Here is a 13,346-nt window from a genome sequence, read left to right as displayed (position 1 = left end):
TGATGAATTTGGAGTGAAACAACTCGTCTTATTCTGGGTAAAACAGGCAAATGCGAATTTACAGATATCTCTGCTTATCCCTGTAATGCGAAGCAACTTAAAGTGAATTCAGATGCATGTCATTGAGGAGCATGTAGTGTGTTAGGGCATCATGTTCACAGCACACAGGTATGCTGTCAACATAAAGTGTAGGGCTCAAACCCCAAAATTATCCCGCCTCGAATTAAAAATGTCAATTAATTGGTACATATTTCCATTGGCACAAATGCATACTGTTATGTGTTATTTGGCCTCCTTCAGCAACTTTGAAAGAACATCTACCAGGGGGTCATGCCACTTTCAATGTATGATGTAAGCCGTGATCGGGTTTTGATTCCTAATGAGTAATCAATCACAGTTGCATAGCCCAGTCTGTCGCAGGGTTTTATAGACATGCTGCCCACTGCTGTGATTCAATCACAGATGAAGACAAACAACACTGCTGGTGTTGGACACCAGAAACACTGGCCCTAAAACTAAACACACCAAAATGAAGCTCAACACGCACACACACACACGCACACGCACACGCACACACACACACACACACACACACACACACACACACACACACACACACAAACACACACACACAAACACACATCAACACACACACACAAACTCTCTTTCTCTCACTCACACACACACCAAAGTTTCACATTTGATTTAACCATGTTGTCACATTTGCTGCATTTCAATCAGAGATGAAAACAAACAACGCTGCTTTTGTTGGACACCAGACACTCCGGACTTACAAACTCAACACACGTACAGACAAACAAACATTAGTTTGTTTTGAACAACTTTCCAATGTTAAATGTGCAAAATCACACGTGCATTTGCACATGTGAAATTAATTAGCTTTTTCTGTAAAGGGTGTGACGGCTGGACATCTTAAAGAACAAGAGGGAGTGAGAGATGGAGTCTTGGTGATCCTATGGAAATCCCCAGCAGACTCATTTACCTTGTGCGTGTGAACCGGGATACGTAAATAGTATACACACACACGCACACGCACACGCACACACACACACACACACACACACACACACACACACACACACACACACACACACACACACACACACACACACACAAAACATGAACAAGTATGATAGCAAAAACATACAAACCTCACCCCTACAACCCCCACACACGCACACGCACACACACACACACACACACACACACACACACACACACACACACCACCATCAAGGGACTCTCTTTCAATTCTTAATTACTCCAGCACTTCATTGGAGTCTCTTGCTGCCTCTAGTTGCCATGGAGATGAAGGGTTGGGCGGTGGTAATTCTTTCCATATTTCTTCTTTGCCTCCTCGCTCAGTGTCTCTCTCTCACTCTGTATTTCTCCTCCATCCTTAACCCCTACTTTAAGGTCGTACTGCGGCAATCACGTGCACACCCGTACCTTGAACCTTTCTCACTCACACTGAGAGTGGTAGAGTAGTTGTAGAAGAAGTAGTAGACTAGGAACTCTATGGCTGATTGCATACCTGTAGGAATGCACAAACGTACACACACGTGATGTCACACACACCCGTGTAGACACACACTCACACACACACACACACACACACACACACACACACACACACACACACACACACACACACACACACACACACACACACACACACACACACACACACACACACACACACATACACACACACACACACACACAAACACATCCACCATTTCAGCCACAGCTCAATAACAACAAAGCTGATCTGAAAGGGACTTTTGTGAGCTTGTGAACAGTTTTTGGGCCCCTTACAGACGTCCACGCTCAGACAAACCCTGGGGTGACTAATAAAAACACCACATCAACCAGTCAAAGGACTGACTTTGTGAAGACAATGAACAGAAGACGGCCCCCTGCTCTTCCCGCACCCCTCCGTCAGCCACACAGTCTCAAGGACCCTTGTCTTCAGTCACCGACGGCATCGGAGGAGCGAAGAGTGATGTGACACGCCTCCTCCGCCACACAAACATAGCTACACATCCATCCATCCATCCATCCATCCATCCATCCATCCATCCATCCATCCATCCATCCATCCATCCATCCATCCATCCATCCATCCATCCATCCATCCATCCATACATACATACATACATACATACATACATACATCCATCCATCCATCCATCCATACATACATCCATCTGTCCATTTCTTCCCGTTGAAGAGTGTGTGGTCGGGAGCCTGTCAAAGCCTACACACAGGTTAGCGTGGGACTGTGTGTCGTTCAGCAGTTATCATTTACATTTACCTTTGGGGCATTTGGCTGACGCTTTTATCCAAAGCGACGTAAGTATGTAAAAAAGTAAGTACGTATAAAACCACAGGTAGTTCTCTCTGTGCTCTCTTATTGATAATCCTTCATCCCAGAATGCAGTAGGTCACATCCCTGTAGCATGAGCTATAGGGGTACGGAGCAGTTGCCTTGATTCTCACTGTCTGAGTAGACTGCACCAGTGCCTTACTCCTTACTAGCTTCATGGAATATTCTCACTCAAAAGGGCTTAGGTTTCAGTGCTCTCTCTTTCTCTCTTTGTGTGTCTCTCTCTTCCTATAATCGCTCCTTTGAGGCTCTTCTACTACCCCTGGCCTTCGCAAACACAACTCTAGACTGGACTGGGAAATCACTGGGAGAGAGAGTAGAAGAGAAGGAGAGAGGGAGGTGGATAAATTGTCAAATTGTCTTCTCTTATCCCAAGGCATCTCTGAGACGTGACCTTTGCTGCAAACATTGCTACTAGTTTATAGAGTTTGTGATGAGGATCCTTGAAATAACATCCCACCAAGGCAGAGGGCTATAGTATATTCTATGTTTAATTCAAAGCATCGATCACTGGCACCAGCATCAGAGCTGACAAATGGCAAACAGTTGCGACAATAGCTGGAACTCTTTCCCTAGCCGTCCAAGATGGAGGCCTTGTGGTCAGTTGCCAATTTCTGCTGCATTCACAGCATGCTAATTTTCAATCTGTCAGATTGTCATCTCTTGTGCCGACAATGTTCCAGAATTGTAACAATCATTCCCTTGGTTTATTTATGGTATTAACACCACCACAATTGTTTGGGAGATATGTGAGAAACAACTGTGGAAGCTTTTCTTCCAGGGGAAAGACCAACATACCTTTATTGCTAGTGTTTACTGACGAGCTCAGAGGTTGTGGTGCTAGCCAAATAAGAAATAACACCAATGTGACACAGACACAGTGTTTGTGTGTGTGTTTGTGTGTGCTGTTATTTATAGTTTCTAGTGTGTATAGATTACATTTTCCAGTACATTAGAATTAGGATCTTCACACCATTTATTTCACGGAGTCATTCTGCCCGAGGATTGGTGAGGAAGTGTACTGACATGGACTTCTACACGTATGACATAACCGGACGAATAACAGAGAAGCTATGGTGACACAGATGGTTGGCTGCCATCTGTCTCAGCCATAAAGCGGCAGACACACTTCTGACAGAAATATAATGAATCTTTAACAATATTAAGTGCCAAACAGGTCAAGGTTCACGAAGGAAAGTCGCTTCTCGGAGAAGACCAAAACTAAAATATTTAGTAGGCTATATGTAATTTAAAAATAAAAATATACACAACTGCCTCGATGAACTAATCACCGGAGCCTCTCAGTATTACTGCTAACTGTTAGCATAGCCAGAGGGACATCTCTCTATTACTGCTAATGTTAGCATAGCCAGAGGGACCTCTCTGTATTACTGCTAGTTAGCATGGCCAGAGGGACCTCACTGTATTACTGCTAACTGTTAGCATGGTCAGAGGAACCTCTCTGTATTACTGCTAGTTAGCATGGCCAGAGGAACTTCTCTGTATTACTGCTAGTTAGCATGGCCAGAGGGACCTCTCTGTATTACTGCTAACTGTTAGCATAGCCAGAGGGACGTCCCTGTATTACTGCTACCTGTTAGCATGGCCAGAGGAACTTCTCGGTATTACTGCTAACTGTTAGCATGATCAGATCTTCAAACAACCTTCACAATACTCTTTTAAAAGGACAAATATGAGGCTTATACAAGGCTATAGGCTGTGCCAATACGGAATTTCTCTCTCACTTTCAACCTGCTGTGCGGTCCTTTAAGGCACAAATGCCCAGATAAATATATTTTAGAGAATGAACACATTAACACATTAAGGGTTTGAGCAGTGACCATGCAGGCCAATCCATGGCTTGTGTAAAAATGGCCCAACCAGCTAGTGGACTTCCCTGGAGGCCTAGCCAAGGTCAGGCTGACACTGTGCACATTGATTCTGGATGATAAGGGTGGAGAGGAGAACACAGTTGGAGGACAGATTCACAGAGATACCGTACAATTGACAGCCTCAAACCATAATGAAAATACATTGAGCGTGTTCCCGTCGTTTTCGTTATTCAAAGCCAATTTCAGTCTGTTTGGGCAGGTAGGTTGTACACACACACACACACACACACACACACACACACACACACACACACACACACACACACACACACACACACACACACACACACACACACACACACACACACACACACACACACACAGCAGAACACCAAGTGCGGCATGTGAAGCAAGTGTAGCAATGCCAAACACCAACTTGAAATGGGCAGCAAAAATAAATCTTTTAAGAAGTGTCTTTATTATGTCCCGAACTGATTACAATTTCATCGTGGAGACAAGAGGGCCAGCCGGTTGGAAATGGAGAGGAGATGAGGAGAGGCAGAGCTTCCCTGATGAACACCCGCTATCAGTCAGAGGTAATGAGGTGGCTCGAGGAGTAATTAGATCGCTGCGTTTAATGAGCAGAGAAAAAAGAACATGGGCTTTTATCTGAGATACGAATCAGCCCTTTCGTATCTGTTTTTATTTTGTCGCTAATCAATCGGAAGCTGAACTCCTTTCATCTGTAATACGCCGAGTGAGACACCTAACCTCTACCTGCGACCACATCACCAGCCTCCACGCTAAGGAGCTTTAGATAAAAGGCTCTGCTGGAGGACAGCATGGTTCAATAGTGATTAGGTCATAGTGGCCCATGCGAGACTAGGGTGTTCAACTCCCCGTCCTCAATCTACCTCACCCTTGAGCAAGATGCCCTAACCCTCCCACATGCCGATTAATGACTGTGTACCTCAATTCACCGCAAGCCCCTTCGGATAAAAGCTTAATGACACAATATAAATAGCAAAACTGTCAACTGTAAACAGTCAACTCATCCCGTGTGTGAGGACATGCAAGTTTCACCTTGTAAATCCAGGTGGGCACTTCCTCACTTGGCATGAGGCCATTGGTAAGCCTTTCCATCCCATTGCCATAATTTACTGCTGCATCGTTTGCAGTGTCTTAGAAAGAGGCTGGTGTTAATAGGACACCCAAAACCATCACGTATATATCAGGGGCTGAATCTAATTCAAATTAAACTCATCTGCGCTCAGTTGGAATGAGCTTTAGAGACCAAACATGGTGGGGAAAGCGACAATGAGCAGGTCAAAAACTACAAAACTACGAAAATAAATGCAGCTACTAACGTTCTATTTTAAACCATAGAATCGACAGTCGACAGAGTCTGTGCATCTGCATGACGAAAATTAAGCCTTGTTGGCCAGCAAACAAAGAAAGTCCAGCCCAAAGTAGATGTCACGGCTCGTCTGAATGGCTTCCTACTGAACCGAATGGCGTGGGTGCAGGCCTACCCTCATCTGCATACGGAGAACAACACCCTCGCTCTCATATCCCATAAAAATGAGGCCACGTCGAGATGTATTTTGTGTTTTTTTTCTGGATTTCATGTATATATGGGAGCGGGGAACGTAGATTCGGGCTCCTCCAGTGGGCAGGGACTTCTGAGATTGTCAATGCCGTGCGTCCGCTAACTCGTTTAATCTCTTCAAATCACTTGGTAATCAAATGAGGTTTAACAGACTGCCCTTCATTCACTCCTGCATGGACAGAGAGACCGATACAGTAGATGGGTAGATAGAAAGATACAGTAGAGATATACTAGATGTACACATAGATATAGAGAGATATGAATGAGAGAGGAAGATAGTAAAAGAGTGAGAGAGAGAGATTTTCAATTTTTTTAGATAATCTTATTGCAACATTTTTTAATTGTTGAATTATCTGATTCTTTTAGCTAATTAAGATGGTAATGTATACTATCATATTCCCTGTTAAAAAAGTATCTCATCATCAACTAAAGAGAAAAAAGCACTGCCAACATCCCAAATGCTTTTAAAACAATATTTTCATTCAACTTAAATAATCTATATATTTTGCTTTCAGCTACATTAAACTGCTTGTTTTGCCTGCAAAAACCAAGATTAATCAATTACCGTAAATAGCAAAATATACAAAGCTGCTCACTGAAATTCTAGAGAGATGGATAGAGAGAAACAAAGAGAGGGATAGATAGAAATAACAAGAGAGACCCACAAATACAGAGAGCGACAGAGAGAGAGTACAGAGAAAGAAAGAAAGAAAGAAAGAAAGAAAGAAAGAAAGAAAGAAAGAAAGAAAGAAAGAAAGAAAGAAAGAAAGAAGGAAAGAGAGAGAGGATAGACAAAGAGAAGAATGAAGAAAAACAGATAAGTGATGCAAGAACAGTATTCCAAGCGCAGACACGTTGTTGCCCAACTTAACGTTGAGGTCATTTCCTTACAGGATGTATTGGAGCATGCCCTGACCCACCCACACCCATCAGAGACCTCCACTGAGGCAGTGGGCTCACGTTGTGGTTTTCTATGCCTGTCGATGCCAGGAACAACTCAGAGAGGGGCGATGTAGGTGGATGGCATGGCCAGCTGGACAGTTAAGCAGGAGCAGATGAGCGATGGCAATTATTAAATCTGACAACAAAGAGAGATCTCACTTGGCCCGGCTGAGCACATCTTGAGGCGGAGAAGTACGGTTCAAAAACAGCCAAATGCACTAGTTAATGGCTTCTAATACGACTGATATTTGTCCCACCTCACCTGAAGATGCTTCAATCCAAAGCGATTGATGATGAATGTTAGATATGTGCAATGGAGTGGCAGGTAGGTGGTCAGGCGTCTAGGTAGACTGCAGATGTAGGGAATGAAACCCAGAACCATAAATGTCGGTTTCAAACACTTTTTATTACATGTCCTTTGTACACCATACAAAGGACATGATGAACAAATGAGGTGATGAACAAAATAACTCCACTTGTGTATGTGTGCATGTTACTACATCTCTCTCTCTCTCTCTCTCTCTCTCTCTCTCTCTCTCTCTCTCTCTCTCTCTCTCTCTCTCTCTCTCTCTCTCTCCTCTCTCTCTCTCTCTCTCTCTCTCTCTCTCTCTCTCTCTCTCTCTCTCTCTCTCTCTCTCTCTCTCGCTCCTTTCATCTCTTTCTCTCAGTGATGCGTAATTGCATCAGTGTGTCCAAACAGGATATGAGAGCGCAGAACTGGTCCTGGTCTCGGGTGACTCTCCTGGTGGTAGGGCTGAAAAGAGCCCTGCTGGCGTGTAAATGAACACCAGATAGGGTCAGTGTTGGGCCTTCATAGTGTAAGGACACAGGGCACTAGGGTTCAGAACGAACCTACACACAGACGACAGGGCAGAACAAATACGATAGGGAGTGAGGTTGATGGTATCAGCACAGAAGGCTGATGGAAAAAATGGAAAGGAATGATAGAGAAAAGGCTGGTAGAGATATGGCACACAGACAGACAGACAGACAGACAGACAGACAGACAGACAGACAGACAGACAGACAGACAGACAGACAGGCAGGCAGGCAGGCAGGCAGGCAGGCAGGCAGGCAGGCAGACAGACAAGACAGACAGACAGACAGACAGACAGACAGACAGACAGACAGACAGACAGACAGACAGACAGACAGACAGACAGACAGACAGACAGACAAGGCCATGCTTAACAACGACATCAGCACAAGAAAGGAAAATAAGGGCAAGCAGTCAAGACAACAGGAAGGGAATTATAAAACACCAGCACCATCAACACCCCCTGCACAGCACCACTACCACCCATTTGGGTAAACACATGGAGCAGAGCAGGGACTGTGCTTCAGGGCTGTGAGGCCCCTAGGAACAGCCTGGGGCATGTACCAGTTCCCACACTAGCTAGCTTGCGTTCAGCTGCAGCCTGCAGAGCTCTATTACATAGCAATACTGTGGGAACTCAAAAGACAAAAACCACACCAGAGGGAAAAAAACTATTATTTTGGCAAAAGCAACAATAGTATTTATTAACATGTTTGTCTTTAGATTTTTTTTTTCATGTTTAAGCTACCAAACATCCTACCGTCAACAAATGGCATAACATCTCTGAGAGGAAGGTCCGTTGGTGGGACTGGTAGCTAACCAGTTTGCCTAGTGATCTTCACTCCCCTCAGAAGGAGAGCTAACCACCACAGCATACAGGAAACCTCTTGTCCATCTCTCGACTTCCGCCACAGCACTGCTCCGTTCTCACTGGTTCTACCTCCGCCCCCACCTCAGCCTCACCCACCTTCTCATCACACAACAGGTTTTAAGCTCTAGCGCAACACGTGACCAGTGCTAATCCTCTTACGCATTTACACACACACACACACACACACACACACACACACACACACACACACACACACACACACACACACACACACACACACACACACACACACACACACACACACACACACACATCAACTCAAGACACGCAGGCCCAAAGCAACACCACAAACAACCCAGACATCAAGACCTTCCGAACTGTCCCTTTGCGCAATTTTACTTGAAAATGTTGACTCACGCACAGCCAGAAGATGGATGAAGAAGTGAGTGACCTCATGGGACCACCGGGCTCTGTAGGTTTATGGGTTTTATTCAGCCTAGTGGACGATGAAACATCAAGAGCCGAGCGATAAACATTATTGTGACTACAACAACCGTTTCTCATGTGCGCATTTCCACCTACTCTTTCGAAAATAGGGGAGTATCCAAATGACACAAAACAAAACTGAACCTAACCTAAAACGTATTAAAGAATACGAAAAGGACGAGGAAAGAGAACACTGTGAAACGAGGTGTACTTTTGATTAGATTAGAAGGTATATCCGACATGCTTCCCTTTGTTTTTGTTTCATCGTGCAGATATGCAGGGTATGTGCCGTGTGTGATGCGTGAACGCCCTTGGTCGAAGGAAAACAAAGGGCAGAGGGGACAGCGGCAGAAAGTGGGTCAACCCTCAACCCACTGGCAGATGCTAAACTGGAATACACAAACACACACACTAGGCCTCTATATATACATACAATATACTGGCCACATGTGCACACGCACACCCACACCCACACACACATATAGTTACACCCCCACACACACACACACACACACACACACACACACACACACTACAATACACTGGGCACGCATAGATGCCAAACAAATGCCTAGATGACGCATACCGATTAATGTGTGGCTCACACAAAACAAACACAACAACAACTCTCTCTCTCTCCGCGGGCAGAAAAGCACTCTGTCATCTTCCCAGGAAACCGAAGGCCCTCACCATAGCAACGACTCTACTCGCTCCTCCATCCGACAGTCGTCTTCCTTTCTTCGCCCCATCTTGCTTTCATGTCCTGTCATTTCGCACACACATAATAGGTGTGATTGACAGTGCATCTACGCGTGTCCATAATACCTCGCCTGCCATTTTCCAGCCGACAAGACATCCCATTACACACACAGACACACGCACACATCAGTGATGTTCCTCACTGTGGATACCATCACAAGCATCTACAACAACAATGAAAACGGTATCAGCAGCCACAGCAGCAGCAGCAGCAGCAGCAGGGGCAGAGAAAAGATGACAGGAAGATGTTCGGAAAACACTGTCATCATGACACATAATATCACGCTTTTTACCTGAAGCTTCATCTTCCAACAGGAATTCATGGCTGGATCCCGAAGGCCGTTTCACTCCAGAGTACACACCGCACAGACCCACATTGAAATGCCCACACACACTCACACAATCACACACACACACACACACGCGCTCGCGTTGAGACAATGGCTCCTGCGGGAGGGGTGGGGGGGACGTCACATAGCCCCTTCTGTACGAATCCTTGAGCTCGGACAAAGAGTAAGCCTCGGATGAAAACACGGAAGTGCGGCCGTGGCAACGATGTCCGTCGCCCTCCTTAGCGACGCCGTAGCGACGGCAGCGCAGCGCAGACACAAAGACAGACAGAGGCGGGGGCACGGAGAGATGGCAGAGAGAGAGGGTTGCCCTACATTCCTCTTCCTCTACATCACTCTCTCTCTCTCTCTGTCTCTCTGTCACTCTCTCTATCTCGCTCACACACACACAAAGAGAGAGCTCAGAGGATGCAGCTGCTACAGTCCAGGCTCGCACGCGCGCGCTCTCTCTCTCTCTCTCTCTCTCTCTCTCCCTCTCCCTCTCTCTCTCTTTCTCTCTCTCTCCCTCCCTCTCCCTCTCCCTCTCTCTCTCTCTCTCTCTCTCTCTCTCTCTCTCTCTCTCTGTCTGTCTCTTGGCAGCAGCACACACACACAAACAGCGACCAATCCTCCCACACACACGCGCACCCTACCGCCCAGCACACGGCCGCGACACAGAGCCAGTCCGTTATTGTAATCCCACTGGCTGAGCTGCACTTCCTCCAGCTGATCTTGATGAGGTGGGGGAGGGAGGGCGGGAGGAAGGAGGGAGGGCGGGAGGGAGGAGCAAGCTGCCGCTGAATGATTCATGAGGGGGGAGGAGCTGCCCTTTAAATAGAGTCCCCTACGTTTTGCTCAGCAGGGCTTATCCTTAAAGCACCTCCCACCAAACCTGCATTAAGCCTAGCCCATGCCGCTGATACCCTCCACGCACCCCACACATGCTTAATTATGCACGCACACACACACACGCGTGCACGCAAACCAACCCCCTCCCCCCACCCCCGTTACAAATTAAATCGACCACGAAGCAGTCGGTCCCCCAAACGGAAAAACGTGAACCAATGAAGAGAGCTTTTGCTGACAGTTTGACCAATGCCCCACAGGCACTGATGAGAGTCAGGGGGGGGGGGAGGGAGAGAGAGAGAGAGAGAGAGAGAGAGAGAGAGAGAGAGAGAGAGAGAGAGAGAGAGAGAGAGAGAGAGAGAGAGAGAGAGAGAGAGAGAGAGAGCGAGAGAGAGCGAGAGAGAGGGAGAGGTATGAGGTAATTTACTACTGACACCCTCCCAGCTGAACTCAAGGTCACACTGAGAGCGGGACACATGCACCCCCAGTATAAAATACGCAATGTATGGATGAAGGTGCCAGGCATGCGTTTGTAATAAGCAGGGGCAACATTTTAGTGGTGCTAACCCTAACCTAACCCTTACCCAAACCCTGTGTGTATATATTACCCCCCCAAAATCGGAACACATCCTCGCAGCCATCCACAATTTAATAGTTATCATTGAATACTAATATATAGATCAGGGACATAAGTGTTTGTGTGTTCACGTTGTACTTTACTCTGTATACCATTCAATCCTCTAAAAACCTCCTGAAAAACTGTTCAATATCAATAAGACCTACGAGGGATGGGGTGGTGTGATATGGATTTAAAGGACCAAAGAGCAGGTCACAGGTACTCCTGATTGGCTGACACAGACCTAGGCATCCCTTTCCCCGCCGGTTTGGCACTGCAGTGTCTGTGTTTGGAACCTCTTTATAGATTTCCTTTTTTGGCCACCAAACATAAACAGCTCAACAACCTAACACAACAGCCAACGCACAATAAGCATTATTCTGTTCTCCATGCAAGCGCCATAAAGCCCCTATGTTCACACAGGCTCACATCGCCCCACCTGTACCAAAATAAAAAGCACATCCACCACAAAGCCAGGACAGATACTCCACAATGTGCCTCGTTTGCGAAAAGAGCAGTGTGAAATGGGATCCGTTGGAATGAGGCAGCGCACCAGTAGGCTACATAAGAAGGTATTAACGGACAAAGTGCTTTTCGGCAACGCGCATCTAAATCCGTTTACATTAATAATGTCTCCGAAGGAGGGGGGGGGGGGGGGGGGGGGGTCACGTTTCATTCAAAGCACAGCAACAGAGCCTCTTCGATAGCCTCAATCCCACTGGAGTCACTGTGACATGCCCTGGAAGAAATAGAAATGTCAATATAATTGAGTCATTAAGTCAGCTTCTAACAGCGAGCAACTAGCCAATAGGATTCACCCTTAGGGGCCGGAATTAGCAATGGAAGTGGACATTATTAACCAATAGAGAGCAGTGGACCGTGGATCTGATAAGTCCACCCTAGAGTTGGTGGTATCCGGGTGACAGCAGTTTAATGATAATAAGAGGAGGAGAGGATAACAGCATGGTGATGAGTTGAATGATAACCGTTCTGTACCCTTTTTGCCCTCCAAGGCAACGGTTCCTATCAGACCTCTACCACTCCTATATCCCCTCCTCCTATAATCTGCTTCCATCCCCCTCCCACCCTAAAACACACACACACAGTGTGTGTGTGTGTGTGTGTGTGTGTGTGTGTGTGTGTGTGTGTGTGTGTGTGTGTGTGTGTGTGTGTGTGTGTGTGTGTGTGTCACACACACACCTGGTTGGGTGCAGAGTGGGGCGGATATTTGAGAAGAGCAACGTAATTTTAGACTTAAAACCCATCTTTTTATCCAGGCTTATGGACCCTGCTTAATTCCCTCCTCTGTGGGCCTTCGTCTTCCACCCTCTTTTTCATGTTAAGTGTCCTTGGGTTTTGTGAAAGCCTCTCAGAATGAACAAAATGATTATTATTATTAGGTACGTCCTGTCACTGTTCAGTCGTTCAATGAGTCGCTATTAAAACAGAAACCATAGTTCAGAGCCAACGAACGCGGTTCACGAGCCGTGCCCACAGTCATCTTTTAGCCTGATTAAGGCCTGAATATGTGGCAGCACGTACGCTCTTATATAAGGACCGGATGGAAGGGGAGACGAAAGACGGGAAGAAAGAGCAAATTATGAATTTCATGCAATTTTGAAAAGAGATAGAGCGAATAGAGAGGGTGGGAGGGATGGAGGAACAGTGTGAACTAGGAACAAGGACAGAGAGTGAGAGAAAGAGGCGCAAACTAAAAATAAAGAGAGGGGTAGGGTGGAAGGGATAAAGAAAGAGAGAGAGCGAGAGAGGGAGAGCGAGAGAGAGAGAGAGAGAGAGAGAGAGAGAGAGAGAGAGAGAGAGAGAGAGAGAGAGAGAGAGAGAGAGAGATCACAGACAGAAATGGCAAG

At 46.2% G+C, this 13,346-nt stretch overlaps 1 protein-coding gene across 3 annotated transcripts in view; it reads right to left on the bottom strand.

The window, feature by feature from the left end:
• marchf8 (membrane-associated ring finger (C3HC4) 8) overlaps nucleotides 1–13,346 on the bottom strand; it is a 65,068-nt gene that overhangs the window by 18,233 nt on the left and 33,489 nt on the right. The window contains exon 1 of one of the 3 annotated variants that reach the window (XM_056610158.1): nucleotides 9,981–10,460. The exons of the other annotated variants lie outside the window; for them this stretch is intronic. Coding sequence (XP_056466133.1) covers nucleotides 9,981–10,010 — 30 coding nt within the window. The 5' untranslated portion in view covers nucleotides 10,011–10,460. Of the gene's footprint in view, nucleotides 1–9,980; nucleotides 10,461–13,346 lie in introns of those variants that run through there. 3 annotated transcript variants of the gene reach the window in all.

This window comes from Gadus chalcogrammus, chromosome 15 (assembly GCF_026213295.1).
Source record: "Gadus chalcogrammus isolate NIFS_2021 chromosome 15, NIFS_Gcha_1.0, whole genome shotgun sequence".
Classification (NCBI taxonomy): domain Eukaryota; kingdom Metazoa; phylum Chordata; class Actinopteri; order Gadiformes; family Gadidae; genus Gadus; species Gadus chalcogrammus.
This window is presented reverse-complemented; position numbering and strand designations above follow the sequence as displayed.